The 23,684-nt window shown below is 41.1% G+C and overlaps 1 protein-coding gene and 1 pseudogene across 2 annotated transcripts in view; both read left to right on the top strand.

Moving 5' to 3' along the window:
* Positions 1-2,742: 2,742 nt before the first annotated feature.
* On the top strand, positions 2,743-23,137 carry LOC111949116 (uncharacterized). Its single transcript, XM_078934594.1, has 7 exons — positions 2,743-2,760; positions 2,831-2,890; positions 4,581-4,784; positions 5,603-5,866; positions 16,749-16,988; positions 20,255-20,494; positions 21,337-23,137. Exons 3-7 carry the CDS (start codon positions 4,610-4,612, stop codon positions 22,491-22,493), a joined length of 2,076 nt encoding a protein of 691 aa, XP_078790720.1. The 5' UTR covers positions 2,743-2,760; positions 2,831-2,890; positions 4,581-4,609; the 3' UTR covers positions 22,494-23,137.
* The window catches only part of LOC144986718 (uncharacterized), a 52,315-nt pseudogene continuing 34,628 nt past the window's right edge, over positions 5,998-23,684 (top strand). The window contains exon 1 of the transcript XR_013650580.1: positions 5,998-6,109. The product of XR_013650580.1 is annotated as an uncharacterized LOC144986718 (transcript). The remainder of the gene's footprint in view (positions 6,110-23,684) is intronic.

The raw sequence follows: 23,684 nt of genomic DNA, 5'->3' as shown, positions 1-23,684 counted from the left end.
TATTTCAGACTCAGGTGGTCCATAGGAAGAAAAGAAAAAAAAACATAAGATACAAATACAGTATACATAATAAAAAGTAAAAAGATATAACTTAAGAGTATAATCGCTGTATCCAGTGTTTCCTCAGGGCAGAAGTGTAGCGGCATGAGCTTCTTTTGGGATCAGTCAGAGACATGATAATTGAGTTCTTAGATTTGTCCAGGCGTTCCATGAGGCTGTATGTAAGCTTACGCAGTAGAGCTTCACAGGTGGGGATGTGAGCGTCCACAAACAGCTGACTGGCTCTGTACCACCTGGGCACCTGTAGCAGAAGCCTAAAAGCATCATAGGCCACTAAGAATTTGTGGAATGTCCCACGTCCATAGTTCCACCAAAGAGGGGCCGTATACAGAGGAGTGCAGTAAGCTCTGAACAGCGAACACTTCACTTGAAGTGAACATGCACTGAATTTTCTCATCAGCATATTTGCCTGAGCATAGAGTTTACAGTACTGTCTCTGAATGTCTCTATCATCCCTCCAATCGTCAGTAATGAAATGTCCAAGATATTTGATAGATGATGTTTGTTCCAGAGTCGTTCCACAAAGCTTAAAAACAGGAAAGTTTACATTTCTGTCGTCTTTGGTCCTTACGATCATTACTTTGCTTTTGGAGGGATTGTATTTTATATCAAAGTCTCTGCCATAGTCAGAACAAACTGTTAAAAGTGTTTGTAACCCAGCACTGTAGGGGCTAAAAATGACAAGGTCATCAGCATACATGAGATGATTAAAGGTTTGACATCCAACAACACACCCAGTTTTGCACAGATTCAGATTAGTGGATAGGTCATGAATATACACATTGAATAGAAATGGAGAGAGGATCCCCCCCTGTTGAACTCCATTGCTTACATAAAAAGGCTCTGATAAGACATTGCCCCAGTTGACTACCATTGTTTGATTAGCATACCAGAAAGCCAAATAGTTTGCATGACAGAATGAAATGTCTCACACTAGTTAGTCTGAATGCATTTGTGAACATGAGCTGTATTGTGTACACGTTGACATGTGAACATTTTTGGAGCCAACAGGTATCTTTATAAAATTTAAGTATGTGTGTGTGTATAGGCCCCGCCCCTTCTAGATTTGGACTACATCTGAACCTGACCGTAATGGTTGTAAACATCCAGCAACGTGTTCCTTTATGCTGCTTCATGGTTTTACCCCCCCCCCCCCTTTCTATAATCACCCTCCTATCCCTCAGCTCTAACATCCTTCTCTCTTCCCTCTTTCCTTTTCCGTCCATCACAAAAATGTTACAAACATCATTAAGATGAAAAAACTTCCTGCAAAGAAAAAGAAGATAATGGAGATGGCACATTGCAGTGAGTTAAGAAGACTAAATAATTTCCTTCCTGTCCCACTGCTTGTCGTCATGTCACCTTCCCCTACAAAGGGAATGAAAATATAGAAATTACATTAAAAATGATCCTGGGCATCCCATCTCTTAAACTTTTATAATAAATACAATAGTATATTATATTTGGTAGTTTGCACGAGTGCACAAGTAACTGAAGACAAATTCCCTGTACATTTGCTGTACTTGGCCAATAAAAAGATTCTGATTCTGAAGGGGCATCACAGGTCACCCAAATAATCTAACAGAGAAGGAAAGCATACAGGGAAAAACTATTTATGTACGTGTGTACAACAGCTCCACCTTTAATAGTACCTGATAAGGTGGATTTTGAATACAACTAGAAAACGTTCTCTGTCTAAAAACAAATGCAAGGAAAAGAAAAGGGACAAGTTCATGGATTCCTGCTGGCGTTTCCTCCATTTGATGCTTTCCCCTTCAAGTGGGGCAAAATAACTTGACAAATATTGAATGAAATCGTTGGTAAAATGAATCATTACACCCCTAGTAATTATACAACATTTGTGTAGGGATAAGTTGCAGGAATAAAATAATTGTATCTAAGTTTTGAGCACAGCAATTTTTTGAAGAGGAAAAAAAGCTTATATTTTCACATGAAAAAAAAGTTTTACCTTTTAGTTGCTTTAAAAAGTAATATGAACTGGTTCAAATAACTTGAAAATACGAAAATAGTTTAAGAGATCATGATCTAAAGGCCCTCCGTAGAACAAGAACAGGAGTAGGAGTAAAGCACAAAGTGACAAAACCATTAGTCCGTAAAAGAAAATTCAATCAATTAGTCAGTCAACCAGCAAAACCGCGGGTTTGTTTTATTTACACTCCGTGTCGCTAGAGGGCAGTGTAAAAGACCGTGTCTGCTAAAGTCGGAGTTTCCGGTTCCATAGTATTGAAGGAATGCCGTTGTTAGCTCTAGCGTCTCAGTCAAAAGTATCCCCGTAAATTTCGCGTTAGCCAATTTTAAGTTGATTAAACTGACGACAGACGTCACAAAACGAAAACGTATTTACACAGTCGAAATATAACTTCAAATGTCCAATAAAAGGTAACGAAATGCTCTGTGTTTGACTAGCAGTCTGTCTTGACTTGACTTAATGAATGCAGCAACAACAACAGTGCACGAATAGTCATAGAGTTCGATTTAAACCCTGCGCTAATAGTTACTATTTATTTAAGAAATTAACTACCACAAGTGTCATTTGTGTTTTTTTTACCTTCAGATGTTACAGCAACGTGGTTGTGAGAGTGAGAGGAACTCCAGTCTGGACCGAGCGGAATTAGATCCTCAACGAATGAAAGGGGAACTCACTGTACAGCAATCAGGAGGGAGAGCAGCTGCTCACCGGTACAGTTTTAGTCTTAATGTGAAGAAACTCTGAAAACCTGTGGAAATATCATGTCTGTGTTCAAAGAAGAGTCGGATGAGGACTGCAGTCTGCAGAACACCATCAGGATTCCTGGAACACAAAGAAAAGGTACATAAACCTCTGTCTAAAAATCATTTTTTCCCTCAAGTTTAGGAAAAATTAGGACACTCACTTTATCATTTCTGTGTTGGAGTTAAAGAACAACTTAAACATGTATTTGTGGGCCATGTTCTCTTTGCCCAAGAATGACAAATGTCATTTTAATTTCGTAATCATTAGCAAATTCTTTTAATTAAAATGACTTACAAGTGAGATTCATTATGACCAGAAAGTAAATCGGCAACAGCCTTGTGATCCAAAAGAGGATCAGGTTGCTATTGATGGAGGACTGAAGGATGAAGGAAGAAATGTCCAGATCAGAGCAGAGGAATGACTGAGGATTTTTCTTTTTTAACAACCGATGAGCAGACAGACAGGAGCTGAAGGCCTCTTGTGTTGTTGGATTTATTCTACTGTTGCATCAGGGGGGTCTGGATCTTCCAACACACTACTGTAGCTGTGAATTTAAATAAAAACGCCTTTTGTTATTTAGGCTAATACTGATGACTGTATGATTTATCCAGGATGTTATTGTGCGACAGGTGTTCTCCACCAACAAGTACAGAGAACTTATGAAGAAGACATTCCTCACCCGCTTGTTTCTGCTGACAGAAGAACTTCATTAATCATCTCCTATTTATTTTTAAAATAGCTTTGTTTATTTATCTTCTTACTTTTACTTAAGTTTGAGCATTTCCCATGAGTGTTGAACCACTCTCACCACCCAGTGATGACATCTATAGAGAATGTTCTTCACCTGGCGGTTGCTGCTGCTGTTTCATGTCATTTCTGAAGTTTTTCCTCTGAATTTGGCACCACCTTTTCTCCTGCCGTACTGCTTCCTAATCCCACCTTTCACTCATGTCTTTCTGAAATTGGAGCCATTGTTGTAGTGAGCCAGGCACCGGCTCTATATCTGCTGGTACTGAATCCCCCTTCAGACGAATGTTTAGGGACCCACTTCCAGCTGAACCCTCCTCCTGCTAACCCTCAGCCGGCTCTGATTGGTCACCGAGCCTCAAATCAGGTTCTTACCGTTTCCACCTTCAGACATGGATCCCACCTCTGACACAAAAATGTTGGGTTGCTTTGTGAAGAACCCCCCAGCCTGGATGAAACACACAAGGGTTGAAGATGACCAATAAAAGACTGGCTGACTTAATGAATGATGTATTGAAAAAGATGATTGAATGATGATGCAGGCCTTTGTTTATGAATGGGGGCTTTTGAAAGCAATGACATTTCTAGATGTGATTTTGAAATATGTCTTTTTCATTTAATTTGAAATGCCACATAAATTTTAATATTCTTTTCTGGATCTTATGCGTTTTCTTTCTTTTTTTATATTTAGCTTTTCACAGTAAATTTGTTTATATTACCACAAGCATGTTTGTAATATAATACATTTTCCACAATCATTTGGTCAAAGAATTAAAACTGACAGAAAAGTGGAAGTTGAGATTTGGATCGAAATGTGCACAAATGAAGGAGAAATTCACGATATGAGAAAGATAAGATGATAAAGATCTCACACACCTGAAGACAGAGGTTGGTCTGAACACCAACAGAATACATTTGTTCATGTGAAATGTCACTGCAGCTAGAGATCTCTTAAAGAAACGTCAAAAACTTTAGAATGTGTGTTTTTCTTCAACATGGTAACTTTAATGTTATGTGTTGTTTTTTCTTCTGTTTGGAGTTCAGAACAAATGGAAGCTCTTTAACGAGATGAACACCAATCTGGACCCAGCAGAACCAGAACCTCAACAGATGAAAGAGGAACCAGAAGAGCTGTGCTGTAATGAGGCGGGAGAACAGGAGGAGTTCAAATCTGAGTTGTTTGATCGTCAGCATCACCTGGGGAGCATCATTATGAATCCCGTTAGAAAGGTGCAAACAACAGGTATGTAAACTTGAACTGTTCTTGTAAGTGTGGCTCATTCTAATTTCTGAAAGGGACACTTAAGCTGTAGAGTCGAAGCTTATAGTTGACGCGTCTTTCTTAAATGAGCTTCCACAGTCCTATATCTTTGTATTCAAATGTTTACTTTCCAAGTGGATTGGAAAGTAATTTATTGGTACGAAACATATTAACATATTATAAGAACGTTAAAGTACGGTCCAAAAACTAGTGCGCTCTCTTAGCTCTAAGGCTTCACTAAAACAAACAAGAACAATGCGCATCTACTACGTCGTACATCTCAGCCAATAGAACTGCTGGGCTACTAAGTTGACCAATTCTACAAATCCAGTACAAACGTCGTAGAATGTGTAAATGGCTCTAACTTTTCTGAAAAATGATGTTTTATGATTATAAAACAAATGGTAAGTGACGTGTTCTTATATAGTGCTTTTTTACTGCTAAAGAGCTTTGTGGTCAGTCCCTTTAAGCCATTCACACTCACTCACTCACTCACTCACTCACTCACTCACTCACTCACTCACTCACTCACACACACACACACACTGATGGTGGCTGCTGTTTACCTGCTCCAGGCCACCAGGAGCAATCTGGTAAAGCAGGAGAAGCAGTTCAAAGCAGCTTTTACTGTTATTGATTTAAATTGTTTTTATTTAAATGTTTATAGTAAAACCCTTTCTAAAAAAATTACTTGCCTCTGCGTACAACTACTGTACAAATAAATTCGCCATACTGAAACAAAATTGTTTCTTAGCAACTTAAAATTGGGGCAAATCATTTCTTTGTGTTTTTTCCTCCAGGTGTTCAACACCAACATGTCTGTGAGGATGACGAGGAATGGCAGCTATATAAGCAGGAGCGACACTCCAGTCTGGACCAAGCAGAACCAGAACTTTCACAGATCAAAGAGGAACCAGAGGAACTCTGCAGTAACCAGGAGGGAGAGCAGCTGCTCCTGAATCAGGAGACTGATGTGAAGATGGAGTTCAAGTCTGATTTGTTGGATCATCAGCATCACCAGAGGACAATGATCAGGATTCCTGTAGTAAATCTGCAAAGCATAGGTAGGTCAACTGTAACTGTTCTGATGAATAATGTTTTTTATTTTAAAAATTGTAGTATATTGTATAGCACCTTTCTACCTTCAGAGTAGCCAAAGACTCTCTCACACTGACGGTGGCTGCTGTGTAGCTACACAACCAGGCCACTGGGAGGAACGTGGTAAATCAGGAGAAGCAGGTCAAAGTTCATCATGTCTGTAGGAGCAAACATGAGTCTGAAAGTTGCTACGGCTTGATTACAGAAAAGTAAGTTTTCATATGAACATATAAGTGGGAACACAGTTAAAACTTTTTTCAAAAATGGTAAGACATTAGGCCCAGATGGGCAACCAGTAAAGTTTTACAAAACAATTTCCTCTAAATTTTCCCCTTTTTAATGTAAACTTTTTGAGGAAATCCACACGGTTAAAAAATTTCAGCAAACTAGGAACCAGGCAATTATTACTGTTCTTCCCAAAAAAGGAAAAGGCTCTTCGCTTTGAATCGGTAATTCCTAAAATAATAAATCCAGATCGATCAGGCTTTATACCCGGTAGCTCTTCTTTAGCGGTGTAGCTTTCCGCGGGATCCGGTGTCAGACTGTGGATAAAGTGAACAAAACAATGGAGCTCAGAGAAGCGAGTCTGTCTGTGTTTGGCAGCTGTTTGCTCTACATCTCCCATGATGCATTGGGTAAAGTGAAAGCGTCTCAGCGTACAATGAGTCTTCCTTGTTAAAAGTCTTCAAACAGTTTTTAAATCTTCCAACTTAACTTTTATTACATCTTTTAGAAAAAACAGCTGCAACTTCCATCTTTTTCTGCCACAATTATCACAAAACTGCATATGAGATTGTGGAGGAGCTGTAGATCAGTACAGACTAGGAGTTACTCCTTTATTTTATTTTTTGGATGCTGGTGTGCCGCGGGATTTTTGTCAAGGTTAAAGTGTGCCGTGGCTCAGAAAAGGTTGAAAAACACTGGAATATATAATTATACTGATTGTCCCTGTTAATACTAGTTTTCTCCTGCATCTTTGTTCCTGCAGACCCATCAGAGAAAAACATCTGTAAGGTGGAGACTGATGATGAGCAGCTTCTCTGGAAGCAGGAGAGGAGCTCCAGTCTGGATGAAGAGGATCCAGAGCTTCCACTGATCAAAGAGGAGTGGGAGGAGGTCTGCATCGGTGAGGAAGGAGAGGAGCTGGAACTGAAGGAGGAAAATGATGATTTCATGGTCACTGAGGATGATCAGGAAAACATGGACTCCAAACCAGAACCAATTGAGAACCTAGTTCTGGAAGCAAACACCCAGTTCAGAAACATTGATGCTGTGACTGTCCAGCTGGACTCTCCTTCACACGGGACTTCACATTCCTGTGACACATGTGGAAAGGTTTATACTAGACGTAGTAATTTGAAGACTCACATGAGAATACACACTGGTGAAAGGCCTTATTCTTGCAAAGTATGTGAAAAGAGTTTTGTTCAAAGTACTGCCTTAAATGTCCACATGAGAACTCACACAGGTGAGAGGCCTTTTACCTGTAAAGTATGTGAAAAAAGCTTCATTACTAATAGTGACTTAAAAGTTCATCTCAGAACTCACACAGGTGAAAGGCCTTTTACTTGTGAAGTATGTGGGAAAAGTTTCACTCAAAGCAGTGACCTAAAAGTTCACATGAGGACACACACAGGTGAGAAGCCTTATTCTTGTAAAGTATGTGGCAAAAGCTTCAGTCAAAGTTGTAAATTAAAAACCCACATGAGAACACACACCGGTGAGAGGCCCTATTCTTGTGAAGTATGTGGAAAAGGTTTCCCCTCAATTAGTGAATTAAAAATCCACATGAGAACTCACACAGGTGAGAAGCCTTTTACCTGTAAAATATGTGAAAAGCTTTTCAGTACAAGTAGTGACTTAAAAATCCACACAAGAACTCACACAGGCGAGAAGCCTTTTTCCTGTGAAATTTGTAAGAAAGCTTTCATCCAGGCAAGAAGTTTGACCGATCACATGAGAACTCACACCGGTGAAAAACCTTTTATTTGTAGAGTATGTCAAAAACGGTTTATGCATAGAGCTGCCTTAAATGTCCACTTGAGAACTCACACAGGTGAAAGGCCTTTTACCTGTGAAGTATGTCAAAAAAGTTTCATCTCAACCAGCGACTTAAAGTCTCACATGAGAACTCACACAGGTGAAAGGCCCTTTCTTTGTACAGTCTGTGAAAAAACGTTTATTAAAAGTAGTCATTTAAAAGTCCACATAAGAACTCATACAGGTGAGAGGCCTTTTTGCTGTGAAGTTTGTGTAAAAAGTTTCCCAACACGTAGTGAATTAAAAGTCCACATGAGAACTCACACAGGTGAAAAGCTTTTCACCTAGAAGTATGTGAAAAAGGATTAAATTAAAGTAGTACAGGGAAAAGCCAACGAACTCTCATAAGTTAGACCTTATTTGGAAAGTAAAGTATGTTTCACTGCAAGTAGTGACTCCAATATCCACTACTGAACCCAAACAGTTGACTCTACTTGTAAAGTCTGTTAAAAAGTTACAGTAAAGAAAAGATATTCAATTTAAAACCAAAGTAAAAACCCAGCTGAAAGGCCTGTTACATGTAAATAAGTTTCATTGCAAGCCCTGACTTTAATGTCTTCGTGAGCACTCACACAGGTCAAAGAAGTCATTTTTTTTTTGTCTTTTTCATTAAATCTTTAAATTACACTGCCCAGACAATTCTTTGTTGTGAATTTTGTGGAATATTTTTCAATAAAAAGTTTTTTTGTGGATCAATGATTTTATATATTGAAAAAATATGTTTATTTTATCAGAGTTTTATATATACCTGTAAGCAAAATTTCAAAACAGCATTATCTTTTTTTGTAAAGTAAAAACAAATAAAACAAATGGTTTTTTTTATGTAAAAGATACATTTATCAGGATTCACAAAGATAGAAGACCAGTTTCTCACATGAAGATTTTGAATAATAAATTACCTTTTCATTCAATTGTGTGAGATATTGCATTACGCTATGACAATCATTTTTTCTTAATGTGTATGTAAAAAGTTGCAAATGTGTATTTAAATCATATATTAAACAAAACTATAATAAACTGCTGAAAACGCTTGAAAATGTTCTGTAAACAGGCATTTGACTTGGAACTTGGATCGTTGTGATTTACTGTTTGTGGAGTTTTGTTTTTTTACCTAAAGAGAAAAATACGTCAAGAAGACAGTGTTGCCCTTTTGTGTGGCAATCTGGCTCCGTTCTGGGATGTCCCCTTGAGTCTGTGACTGTGGTGAGTGAAAAGGAGGATATATCAAAAACTGAAATCCAACATGGACAATCCTCATCATCGTTTTCATGAGAAAAGGAACTAGACAATGCTAGAATATCCACAAAAATCAGCATATTATAAATTACATTTACCCCCTTTAAGCATAAGACTAATAGATTTTCATTGACTTTTCATAGAGTATGGTTGGGGATTCCGTACCAGATGAGTGTCTTTGTTTAATTACAAAGTGATTTATGATCCTAGCAGTGTAAGAATGGTCTACAGTTGTCCTTCCATAAATGTTGTATTACTGAACAATCCTTGAATCCCTCCTTTCAGTTTGACAGCAAAGGAGCTGTATAAGGTCTATCTTCAAAGGCAGATAAGATTGAGAAAATGGGCGCACAAACGTGGTTGAAGAACAGATACTGCAGCAGGACCTTAAGGTGGAACTGTATGTAAATATTCATTTGTTACATGTAAAATATATTAAATCTTTTTTTAATTTCAGGAAATCAATAAATGACTCAGTGTTTATTGTGTTTTGACATCAAGTTTCTTACGATTATCCCATCTCTATGGTCCATATTATTAAAAGGGGACTCCTCTGTGGCATTTTCATTGGGGTTGGTTCTCTCCTGTTAAGGTTGTATGGTTAGAACTACACAGGTCATGATGATTTCACAGGCAAATTACAGGACCAGGCCACTTAAAGAAGGTGCACTGACCGCCAAGCAAAGTTAGTACATAACAAACATCTTAGGAAAGTTTCTTTGCACCAAAAAGACAAATTAAGGAAGAATAGAATAAATCTGCGTTGAACAAACAACACCAGGAGATAAACTTGAAATATGGATTAATTGCAACAGTTGTTTCTACTACCTAGCCCTCTGTAATATTAAATTCTAGATTGCAAAATGTATTTTCATATTCCAAGCCTGAATTGCATATAACTTTGAATTATGACTCAAAATAAATTTTCATACTGATATTTGATTGTTTTTACACTCCGTGACGCTAGAGGGCGACGTAATTTTTATCATGTCTGGAAAAAGGCAGCAGTATCCGGTTTTAGCTTTGCTGTCATTTGATTTGTAATGTTGGCTGTCACTGTTTGATAAGATTTCTACAGTTTGGGGATATTTATCCATGAAATGACTAGGCTGATGGCAGTCTTCACAAAACAAAAACTGCACAGTAACAAAAATGTCTGATCAATTTGAATAAAACGTGATGTTTGACCACAGCTGTCTTACAGTTAAGCTATAAACTAAGCACTGAAAGAGTTTGTAGTTCTTTTGATTGAGAACTGAAGAAATGAACGGATACGTGCAAAGTAATGACCGATTTGTCCATGATGATCTGTCATTGTGTGATAAGTTGGTGGTGAAAAAAACAACAACGCCAAGAACATCCACGTTATCAACAGATTGTGGGCAGGGGAAATGATCAGAAACTCAAGGATGTGTTAGCAGATTGAGGTTTGTTCAGATTGTCAGATAAGAGGGCTTTGCAATCCACAGGGAATCAGGACAGCAGTTTGTTCAGCTCTTCACACAAGTTACCCAGCTCTAGTAGCCGATAGATCACTCTCACAGACTAACTGATGCATATACTCTAATTACATGCTGGAATATAATAGTGTTGACTGCTGCCGAAGCTTAAAACAAGTCGGTTTTGTTGACAGTTTGACAGATAAGACAATATATAACCATGTGAGCAGAAACTGAAAGTTGGTTTTCCTCAGGGTAAGGTTTCCATCAGAATGCTGCAGAAAACTCCATCTGACGTTTTCCATAAAATCCTTAAATATTCAGAAGGCTCTCTTAGCTGCAGCTATACACAAATTCGGCGAAACCCGGAAGTAAAGTAGTGGCGCCATTACTGCGGTGCTCTGCTGCTAAGGAAGTAGCAGAAAAGTAGCTTGTTGTTGGTCCCGCAGCGGCTGTTGCAGACGTTCGCTGCAAGTTTACAAGCGAGCTTAGATGCAAAAAGTTTGTCCATTTTTTTTTTTTTGAACGATGCCGGGGAGAACATGTTGTGTTTTCGGCTGCTTTAACAGCAGTGCAAAAATACAGGCCTGGAATAAGACTGTTTGTGAAATTCACAAACCTTTGCTGCACCTAGACTGCCCGTGTTTACGGCCTTATGGATTACACAGATTTCCTGGTCGAGCGGAGGACCAAGATGTGCGTCAAAAGTGGATGAAATACATAAACCGAAATGGCTTCACAGCAAACAAGAATACTGTGGTACGTTTGGCTTTGATTGTTCGATCTGTTAATGCCACATGTTGCACACAGAGGGTGTAATATAACATAACAGCTAAGATGACCGCGGTCAAGTGAGCCGACATCTGTGGAAGTGCGGTCACGCTAGCCGTCACTGACTTTTCCCATGCGCGTTTACATCATAGTTTACGGTGCACACCGCCAGCTAGCTGAAAAGACGGTATAAAGCACTAATATCACCCATGTCACAATTAATCATTATCAAATAACATGTACTGTGCTCAGGAATTAATGAGAGATATTGCAGCTCTATATTGTCATTTGATGTACAGATTTATTCATTTATATTGCATGTCTGACCATTCTATAATGAACTACCAAGAATAATGGGTTTGTTTGAAATGTTTGCAATCAGACAGATTCTAAAAGTGAGTTTGAACACTAACAAGAGTGTTTTGTGTGTTGTTGAGCATGGCATGGCATGGAATGAAAAAGTAATAAAGATTCTCCACGGAAAATGCCACATCTGGTCCAGTCATGTCAATTCATTCTAAAGTGGCTTCTGTCTAAGATTACACAAAACTTTCAATGGAATATTGTTAAGTGAAACCTTTGTGTAATCTTTTAATAAACTGGCATTTTAGGTGGTTTCCATGTTACACTGACTATGAATGAGGAGGCCTGAATGAGACTATAATGACAATATCTCTAATTTTATACAGCAAATCTTCTACAAACTTGCTGTGATATTTGTGAACATCATTAACAACAATATTCCATTGAAAGTTTTATTTGAAAGTTATTTGATAATGATTAACTGTGACATGGGTGATATTAGCGCTGTATACTGTCTTTTCTGCTCACTGGCGGTGTGCACCGTAAACTATGATGTAAACGCGCATGCAAAAAGTCAGTGACGGCTAGCTAGTCGGTGTCGGCTCACTTGACCGCGGTCTAAGATGCTAACATTATTAGCCACAGGCGAAAACACAGCTGAAGCTTTCATGTCGTAGTGTTTCCAAGTGAAAATATGATTTTACAAGACTAAAGCTCTGTTTTTAGTGCTTTGTATGATCTGTAATTAAGTTACTGTAGTTTATTTCTGTGCATTGGCTTAACTGTTTGTCCTCGTTGCTTTTCTTTGGGTAAAAAAACATCTGCTATGGCTGGTTAAATGTACTCAACCAATTGGTTTTTTGATTATTTTGTGATTGGTGTTATGAAATAATTAAACTAGTATGTCAAATAGACAAATCTTCATTCTTGCACAAATAATAAATCCACATAGTACTTCAATTACAACAGGAGACTAAAAAGGATGGGGATTAACAACAATTTTGGCCCCTTAAACCACAAAAAAGAACAATATTATCTGTAAAACCCCTCCAGGGATTAATAAATAGGATGGTAAAATGGAATTGTGCATGTGCAAAGTATTTCAGAAGTATTTACAACAACCAATGTATGTATATTTATGTTTCACTAAGGTGTGTGGGATACATTTTCCTGACGGACAACCCACAAGAGAAAATCCATATCCTGTGTTGTTCATGGGCTATGATTGTCATGTAAGTAGGTCTCTTAGCAGAGCCATATTATTGCATCACATTGTTAGTTTAAATATGCTTCATTCTCATGTTTTACTAATGCACAGCTCTTTTTTTTTTCTTTAGGTAACTCCAGCTAGACCTCCACCCAGAAAAAGATGTCTTCAGCCACTACACCTGAACTCAGCTATTGAACCAATGGAAACAGATGTGGATGTTGGAAATTTGGAAAATTTGCCTCTGCAAACACCTGATGTTGGAATCCAGTGGCCAGATCACATGGACCACAACTACAGTTTCAGCAGCGGTAACAAGCCGATGAAGGACTGTGCCATTCAGACTGATCCAACGCCATCAGTGTCAGCGAAAAATTTAAATAACAAAGACTTTATATTTCATACAGGTTTATGTGCTGACAGTTTCTGGCTACTTTTGCGAGCCGTTCTGACTTTTTGCTCACAACCACTTAATACCAAATTGGCTGTCCATGAACAATTTTTGCTTGTTTTAATGAGACTCCGTTTGGGTTTATTGTTCACTGACTTGGGTAAACGATTTGGAGTGAGTAGAACCACTGCATCTGAAATATTTACATTTTGGAGACCAATCCTTGCAAGGTTTATGAGGGAAAAGGTGATTGTTTGGTTGCCCAGGGATACGCTGAACAGAATCAGGCCCAAGACATTTAACAAAAATGATAAAATAATAAAATTATCCTGGATACCTGTAAAAACATTTATTTTACTACAACTAGACGTGTTTTAGATGTTTGCAAGCTAATGAACATATTAGCAACACAGCTAGTAATGATAGCGTTCGGTTTTATTGCTGTCATCAATGAATACGCGCCTTAATACATTATCTTGTCATTAAATTACCTGCATCGGTTAATTTTGGCCACTGCCTGACGTCATCTACCCAATCTTCCCTTTCCTTTGCCATTGTTTATCTACCTGTCACCTGTGATATTCGCGTTAGAAATGCTTTCATTGAAAATCCAATAGAGGGCAGCGGTAAGTCACAGTCCACAGCCACGCAGTAATGGCGATAGCCAATATGGCGGCGCCCGTAGATTTCGCGGCGGATTTGTGTGTAGAAGTTTTGAAGACTTGAGGATGAAAGTTGGCTAATAACTTTGTTTTCTGGTTTTTGTTTGTAAGTAGTTCAGAACAAATGGCAGCTTTGTAACCTAGAGATGAACTCCAGTCTGGACCAAGCAGAACCAGAATCCCAGATCCAAGAGACACCAGAAGAACTGTGCAGTAATCGGGAGGGAGAACAGCTGATCCTGAACCAGGACCCGCATGTGAAGCTGGAGATTGAGTCGGATTTGTTGGATCATCGGCTGGGGAACATCATCAGGATTCCTGTAATAAAGCTGCAAAGAATAGGTATGTAAACGTTAACTTTTCTGACAAAGACTGTTTTTTTGTTTATTATTATGAAACACAGTGCAGTGGTCAGCACTCTTTCCTCACAACAAGAAGGCCCCTGGTTCAAGTCCCAGGTGGGGGACCTGAAACAGAACATGTATGGGGGACCTTTCCGTGTGGAGTTTGCATGTTCTCCCCGTGCATGTGTGGTTTTTCTCCGGGGTCTCCGGCTTCCTCCCACCGGCCAAAAACATGCGTCATAGAATATTTGGTCTCCCCCCAACTTCAGACACGCCAAGTGCACTGAAGCGGGCCATTGCATTTGCCACCTTGTTAGCACGCAGGCTGATCCTGCTGAACTGGAACTCCCCCCGTCCCCCTTCGCATGTCCGCTGGGTCCGCGAGGTGCTTTATAATCTCAAACTTGAGAGGCTTAGGTACTCACTTCAAGGCTCACTCAGGGTGTTTCATGAGACCTGGAGCCCTTTCCTACAATATATGGACTCCTTGACATTTCCTCACAATCTGGAGGCTGACTGAGCACCAGTGCAACGAACAGCCACTGCTGTTACTCTGGTTTTCTCACTTATTACTACTTATTTAATTACCCTTTTTATTATTTATTTATTTATTTATTTCTCCTCTTCTTTTTGAACCTATTTCTTATCTTTAAATGCCCAAGTGGTTTGTGTTTTTTTATTTTTCTTATTTATTTTTTTCTGTGTTTGACTTGGCCTCTTAGGGGTTGTTGAAGGGGGTGGGTGGGTTGGGGGGTGGGACGGGTTGACATTCGAGTGTTTATTTTTACAGATTGCCTTTTTTTTAAATTTCATTATACACTCTGTATGTGTGTTTAATACAAAAAATGTTCAATAAATAAAGTTATAAAAAAAAAAACATGCTTCATAGGTTCATTGGTTCATCTAAATTGCCCATAGGTGTGATTGTGGCCCTGCGACAAGGATGCCTTTGCCCACAGTGGCTGGGATAGGCTCCGGCAGCCCCGCGACCCCGAAAGGGAACAAACGGAAACGAAGATGAATGAATTAATAAAACAAATAGTGAGAGGCACAGAGCTTTTTAACAGTTTTTAATGGCAAAGAGCTTCATGGTCACAGTCCCATCCAGCCATTCACACACACTCACTCACTGATGGTGGCTGCTGTTTACCAACATTAATCAGGCCGCCGGGAGCAAAGTGGTAAGTGCTACGGTCAAAACCGCAACTGCCACCGCACAATGAGGAGCCATCGGCGGAATCTTCAAGTTCAGCTGCTGCTGGCCGATTTCATTTTTTTTTTTGTTGAAAATCATTGGTCACTGGGTGGTAGCAGCCAGATTGCTGGCCTAGATCATGCCTAAATGTTTCCACACAGCAGCCGTCCATATCAAGTGCCACCAGCCAGCAGCGGCCCGGTAACCTGGGCCAATGTTCACTGCGCGATTGCTCAATCTTGCACTGCTGCACATTCTCAGTGCACAAGAAAATCAAGAAAATATGTGCAGCTCACAAAACAAAATTACATACTACTTACATACACAATTATAATATTTACATCAAAAGTGCCCACGCTGCTTCCGTGTGGTTTCTAACAGTTTTTATAACAGGTGGCAGTGAGAAGGCAGAATGGGAGAAGGGGGGGGCTGGAGGGTAGCGGCCTGAAATCATCTGATCATCGGTCAATTTGGGGGACCTTGGAGACCCTCCCATCAGTCAGTTATTGCGCTGCTGCCTTCCTGCCACTGCACGACCTCCATATGTGCCTGGGCGGCCACTGACCGATGACAAAAAACTGAACAGTTGCTGCTCAGTTTTACCTTTCTTTTAAAACCGACTGCCACAGTTAAAATTTAATGAGAGATTGCTACCTTTAATTCTGACTAAAAAGAGTTATAGATGAATGAGTGCAAACTTTTAATTAATATTGCATAAAGATGTTGACAATATTTATGATGTCACAGTCTTTGGAACTACTGTAAGAAATGAATTCTTCCCTGTATCACTGCAGCCATTTGTCAAAATCAGGAAAGTTCATTTTATTACTCAATAATATACACTGAGGACTCTAGCTTGACAGAAAAAACAAATATGAAGATATTTCTACAAATTTACAAAGATTTGCAGATCTGCATTTTACAAAGAAAGAGAAACTATAAAGTCATATAATTCCTAAAGGAGGCTTTTACTCAATACTAGGAAAAGGGTCTGAATACTTTAGTGATGCTTTCTTTTTCCTTCCAGTTTTTCTTTTTTGTAAATTGCAGAGATTTCTACGCCTGTTTTTTCTGTTGTGCTCAGTGTCCATTATTGAGAAAGTTTTTGGCCGCACAGATATAAAGAGGGACTAAAAGAGTGAAATACTTTCCGTAACCACTGTAATTACACTGATTCCTGTTTTCTGTCTGTTAGGGAGTCTTTATATCTAATGTTTCAGATGATTTTACTAGTTTCCTCCTGAATCTTTGTTCCTGCAGACCTCTCAGAGAAAAACATCTGTAAGGAGGAGACTGATGATGAGCAGCTTCTCTGGAAGCAGGAGAGGAGCTCCAGTCTGGATGAAGAGGAACCAGAGCTTCCACTGATCAAAGAGGAGCAGAGGGAGGAGGAACAATTCATCAGTGAGGAAGGAGAGGAGCTGGAACTGAAGGAGGAGACTGATGCTGTCATGGTCACTGAGGATGATCAGGAAAACATGGACTTCAAACCAGAACCAAGTGAGAACCCAGTTCTGGAAGCAAACACTCAGATCAGAAACAGTGATGCTGTGATTGTCCAGCTGGACTCTCCTTCAGATGAGAGCTCAAATTCTTGTGTAAAATGTGTAAAGGTATTTTTGCCCGATTGGGGTAGTTTAATGATGAAAACACACACAGTTGAAAATCCTTTTCCTTGTGCAGTATTTGAGAAACTTTTTACTATAAGTAGTGCCTTAAAAACCCACATAGGAACTCACACAGGCAAAAGGCCCTTTCCTTGTAAAGTGTGTGACAAAGGTATTGACATAAAAGCTCATAGGAGAACTCACACAGGTGACAAGCCTGTAAGAAAGCTTTCATCCAGGCAAGAAATTGGAAACATCCCATGAGAACTCGCATAACTTAAAGATAGGCCTTATACTTGTAAAGTATTTGAAAGTCACTTTACTGTAAGTATTCAGAAGAAGTTCTGGTTCAAGTCCTGGCTAGAATGTAAAGGTTTTCTCCAGGCCTAACTGTAAATACTACTTCCTTTTTTTTTTTTTTTTTTTTTTTTTTAAACTTGTCCTGTCCAACAGCTGGGCAGAGAGACGAGAGCTGAGGGCCTCTTGTGTTGGACATATTTTGCTTTAACAAGAGGGGTTATTAATCTTCTGACAAACCAAAGGTATGTCTGAATAAACCCCTTTTGTAATTGAGGCCAAACTTTATTAATTTCAATCATGTCTGAAAATCTTTGGTGTTGGACCGGACGGAAAAGGAAAGAGGGGAAGAAGAGAGAGGGACGCTAGAGAGAGGGGGGGGTAGGGGGTGATAATAGGAGGGGAAGGGGGATAAGACCATGAAGCAGCATAAAGCAGCAAGTTTACTGGTTGTTAATCATTATGGTAAGGTTCAAATGCAGTACAAAAAGGGCGGGGCCTGTTCACACACACTCAAATGTTATAAACACACCTGCTAGCTGCAAAAATGTCCACCTTTCGACATGTACACAAAACAGATAGTGTTCACACGCATACTTATGCCTGATAACCAACTAGTGTGAAATATTTCAGTCATTCAGTCATGCAAGCTATTAGTGCAAAGGTGAGCTAACACCAGTGCTCAGGTGAGGTTTTATGTTCTTCTAAAATGGATGGTGGAACGTGAAAAGAAGGAGGGAGAGTGCCCAGCCATCCCCACCCCAAGACCCCCACCGCAGCAGCAGCGGCAGCCGGAATCCCCCCAACGCCACACGGGAACCGGCAGGGAACAACCGCCGCCCAGGCGACAAAGCCCGCCACCCAGGCCAGGGCCAGCAGGGCCGCCGCAAGGCCCCAGAGCCAGAGGCCAGGGAAGCACGGAGGGAAAGAGAGCGCCGCCCCAGCCCAACCAGGAGAGCAGCCCCCCCCGCCGCGCCGGGAGAACCCAACGCAGAGCCCCACCGGAGAAGGACGCCCACAGCCCCAAACGAGCACCCCACCACCACCCAGGAGTTCCGGGCATCCCCCCGCCCCAACCCCAGGTACGAGCCAGGACCCCCCAAGGGAGACCCGCCCCGCACTCCAGGCAACCATCCGCCCGGCCCACGGTTGGTCCAGGGAGGAGCGAGGCAGGGGGCCCGCCGCCCCCGCCCAGGAGGGGGGAACCCCGGGGAAAAAAAGAGGGCCCACAAGGGGTGTTATAAATATGGCCCGACCAGGCTCGGCCACAGTTGGAAATTTGGCGGGGCCCAGCACTCAGGAGCAAGGACCAGAACCCACCCCCCAGGGACCAGACACCCCCGGCTCAGATGTAATGTGAACTCCCCCACCGCGCGGAGAGAGCACCGCCGGGCCCAGGAAGCCGGCACCCCGGGGACACGGCCGCCGTTGCAAAGGGGGGCCCGCACCCCCCACCAGGGAAGAGGCAGGGGACAGATGGACCCAGGTCCCACCTTCCTTGCAAATTGTGTGTGCGTGTATGTGTGTTTGAGATGGTGTGTGTGTGCATGTGTGTGTGTTTATGTTGGGATGTATATATTGAGGGGGGAGGGGTGTGTGTACTAAGGGGGGTGCAGTTAAAATTGGCGGGTAGGGCACTAAGGGGACATCTCCTGATTACTCACAGTGACGTCCCCTCACCCTCCCCACCAAGGGGCCCTAAATGTCTAAGGTGCGGTTAAAATTGGCGGGTAGGGTGCTAGGAGGACATCCGCTGCTTGCTGGCAGTGATGTCCAAGCACCCCCCCTACCAAGGGCCCTACATGTCTAAGGTGCAAATAAAACCGAAAGAGGGGGTCCCACTCCATACGGCAACCATAGGAGGGGGGCCACTGCCTAGTAAACCCCCCCCCCAAGGCTCATCGCAGGCTAAGCCCCCCACCCCCTCACCCTATTATGAGGTTATATGAGGAAGGGGGTAAGTTGGGGACAGCTGATAGACTGTCCCCCGGTGGTCAAACAGCTGTCCCCCGCCCCCCCCCCCCAGCAAGGGGGCCAGGCCCACCCAGCCCAGGGGCCCCACCCCCGGAGGCGCCGACACCCCAGGCCCAGCACCACCCCCCCCACACAGAGAGAGAGGAGCCAGAAAGCGCCGCCCCCCCCCCGGAGCAAGCCCAGGCCCCCACCCCCAAACGCCGGCCCTAGAAGAGCTCTGGTCAGGCCTCGACGGGACCGAGGCAGCCAACCGGCCGGGGAAACCGCCGATGGCCTCAGCGGAGACCCCGACCCGTCAACCCCCCCTGCCCCGTACCAATAGTGGACCCCCCCCCCTCCCCCAGAATGCCCCCCCACAGGTCAGGGCCGACAAGACCCCCACCCCCACCCCCCCCAGACCCCGCAGCCATGTATCACTGCGGCCATTTGTCAAAATCAGGAAAGTTCATTTTATTACTCAATAATATACACTGAGGACTCTAGCTTGACAGAAAAAACAAATATGAAGATATTTCTACAAATTTTCAAAGATTTGCAGATCTGCATTTTACAAAGAAAGAGAAACTATAAAGTCATATAATTCCTAAAGGAGGCTTTTACTCAATACTAGGAAAAGGGTCTGAATACTTTAGTGATGCTTTCTTTTTCCTTCCAGTTTTTCTTTTTTGTAAATTGCAGAGATTTCTACGCCTGTTTTTTCTGTTGTGCTCAGTGTCCATTATTGAGAAAGTTTTTGGCCGCACAGATATAAAGAGGGACTAAAAGAGTGAAATACTTTCCGTAACCACTGTAATTACACTGATTCCTGTTTTCTGTCTGTTAGGGAGTCTTTATATCTAATGTTTCAGATGATTTTACTAGTTTCCTCCTGAATCTTTGTTCCTGCAGACCTCTCAGAGAAAAACATCTGTAAGGAGGAGACTGATGATGAGCAGCTTCTCTGGAAGCAGGAGAGGAGCTCCAGTCTGGATGAGGAGAAACCAGAGCTTCCACTGATCAAAGAGGAGCAGAAGGAGGAGGAACAATTCATCAGTGAGGAAGGAGAGGAGCTGGAACTGAAGGAGGAGACTGATGCTGTCATGGTCACTGAGGATTATCAGGAAAACATGGACTCCAAACCAGAACCAAGTGAGAACCCAGTTCTGGAAGCAAACACTCAGATCAGAAACAGCGATGCTGTGATTGTCCAGCTGGACTCTCCTTCAGATGAGAGCTCAAATTCTTGTGTAAAATGTGTAAAGGTATTTTTGCCCGATTGGGGTAGTTTAATGATGAAAACACACACAGTTGAAAATCCTTTTCCTTGTGCAGTATTTAAGAAAATTTTTACTATAAGTAGTGCCTTAAAAACCCACATAGGAACTCACACAGGCAAAAGGCCCTTTCCTTGTAAAGTGTGTGACAAAGGTATTGACATAAAAGCTCATAGGAGAACTCACACAGGTGACAAGCCTGTAAGAAAGCTTTCATCCAGGCAAGAAATTGGAAACATCCCATGAGAACTCGCATAACTTAAAGATAGGCCTTATACTTGTAAAGTATTTGAAAGTCACTTTACTGTAAGTATTCAGAAGAAGTTCTGGTTCAAGTCCTGGCTAGAATGTAAAGGTTTTCTCCAGGCCTAACTGCAAATACTACTTCCTGCTTGGACAACAGACTCTTCTTTGACTTAAAGCCTACAAGGCTAATTCCACTGCCTTCTTCATGTTTGAGTGTAAATGGATAGAAAACATTCTGTGGAACAACAGTCTGGTTTATGCTTAAAGCAGCTAGTTTTTCTTTTCCGTGTCACATTATGTTTTAATTACAGTTAGAGCAGCTGTTATGAAATAAAAATGTGGATAATATGAATAAGTGCTGTGATTATGGAATTACTCTGATTAATCTTTTATGTCTGTTAGGGAACAGATTCCTTTTATCTATTGTTTTAGATGATTTTACTAGTTTGCTCCTGAACTTTGTTCCTGCAGACCTCTCAGAGAAAAACATCTTTAAGGAGGAGACTGATGATGAGCAGCTTCTCTGGAAACAGGAGAGGAGCTCCAGTCCGGATGAAGACAAACCAGAGCTTCCACTGATCAAAGAGGAGGAGGAGGAACAATTCATCAGTGAGGAAGCAGATCAGCTTGAAATGAAGGAGGAAAATGATGCTTTCATGGTCACTGAGGATGATCAGGAAAACATGGACTCCAAGCTAGAACCAAGTGAGAGCCCAGTTCTGAAAGCTAACCCTCATATCCAGTGCAGTGATTCTGTGACTGTTCAGCTGGACTGTCCTTCACATAAGAGCTTATTTTGGTGTGGACCCTGTGGGAAAGTTTTTACACGACGTTCTAATTTGAAGACTCACATGAGAATACACACAGGTGACAGGCCCTTTACATGTAAAGTATGTGAAAAACAATTTACTAAAAGTAGCATCTTAAATGTCCACATGAGAACTCACACTGGTGAGAAGGCTGTTTCTTGTGATGTATGTGGAAAAGGTTTCATGCAAAGTGCAAACTTACAAGTCCACATGAGAACTCACACAGGGGAAAGACCCTTTACATGTAAAGTATGTGAAAAAAGTTTTACTAAAAGCAGCATCTTAAATGTCCACATGAGGACTCACACGGGTGAGAAGCCCTTTTCATGTGAGTTCTGTGGACAAAGTTTCACTACAAGGAGTGTCTTAAAAGTTCACATCAAAACTCACACAGGTGAAACGCCTTTTTCATGTCAAATCTGTACCAAGATTTTCACATACGCAAGGAATTTAACCTATCACATGAGAACTCACACAGGTGAAAGGCCTTTTCTTTGTCAAGTATGTGAAAAAGGTTTCATTACAAGTAGTCACTTAAAAGTCCACATGAGAATTCACACAGGTGAGAGACCTTTCAACTGTGAAGTATGTGAAAAAGGTTTTACTAAAAGTAGCGACTTAAAAGCTCACATGAGAACTCACACGGGTGAGAGGCCTGTTTCCTGTGAAGTATGTGGAAGATGTTTCTCTACAAGGAGCGTCTTAAAAGCCCATATGAGAACTCACACAGGTGAGAAGCCTTTTTTATGTGAAATTTGTAAGAAAGCTTTTAAACATGCAAGGAGTTTGAAACATCACATGAGAACTCACATCACTTAAAGACCTTTTACTTTTAAAGTGTATCAAAGAAGTTTCGCTAATCAGAAGAAGCCCTGGTTTGAATCCCAGCTGGGTTTTCTGCTGGCCTAACTACAACCTGACCCTTGTGATATCCTACAGGGTCCAGATGACCCCACCCTGATATTGATGTGGTCTACCTACCATGATAAAGGTGGATAAAGGTGGAAAGATTTCATGTAATCCATGGACACCAGTGAAGATCACAAATCATTGAAGAAAAAAGGTTCAGAGCACTGTCTGGTGGGGTCTACAAGGGTTAAGCATGCTAGCCTTATTCCACTGCCCTCTTCATCATTGAGTTCAAGTGGACAGAAAAGTTCTGTGGAACAACGGTCTGGTTCATGTTTCAATTAGCAGATCACTCTTTTCCATATAACTGTTTATATGAAATATTCCTGTGGAATATGTGGAAATGTCTTTACTCAAGTAATGAATTTGAAGACTTGTACCGGAATTCACACAGCTGGAAAGACTTTTCACTTGTAATCTATGAGTAAACACTCGTATTCAAAGTAGTAAATCAATAGATCACAAAACTATTACAAGTGAGAGACCATTTTTAGTAAAGTCTGGGAAAAAAAACTGTTAGTGTGGTCAAAAATAAAAGCTTTTGTAAGAACTGACACGGGGGAGATGTCTTTTAGTTTTGGTTATTATGGTGTAGCCTCCCACCTGAACACCCATACTTTAGTTTTTATATCCACTTAATACCTGTTGGGGTTGCTGGAGCCTATCCCAACGAGCCACAAACACAAATGCTAACACCTAAGGAACAATTTAGATTCACCAAATAATAGGGGGTGAAAAAAATCTATCTGGTTAAATCTATTTAACCAGATAGATCTGTCTGAGGCAGAACAGAATTTAATCGACTGATATAATAAAATCGTTTCAAAATAAGATAAATCAATAATCGGGTTTGGGAAATACCATTTGGATTGAGACATGGAAGGTTTCTTTTACTGTAACGTAAAAACAAAGTGCATCACGGGGGACAACAAACAAGTGATGGCAGCAAAAAATGATCAAGCCATCATTCCAGTCCAGTGTGTGGAAACACTTTGAATTTAGCAAAGTCATGTGACCATAGAGTGAGATAGAATGTTCTAATAATGTTCCCTTTAGATTATTTTGATGTGGAAAAACATCAAATGCATTTTTTCATTAATT

This window comes from Oryzias latipes, chromosome 17 (assembly GCF_053564925.1).
Source record: "Oryzias latipes strain Hd-rR chromosome 17, Olatipes_Hd-rR_3.1".
Lineage (NCBI taxonomy): Eukaryota > Metazoa > Chordata > Actinopteri > Beloniformes > Adrianichthyidae > Oryzias > Oryzias latipes.
Note: the sequence above shows the minus strand (reverse complement) of the source record. Positions and strands in the feature narration are given on the sequence as shown.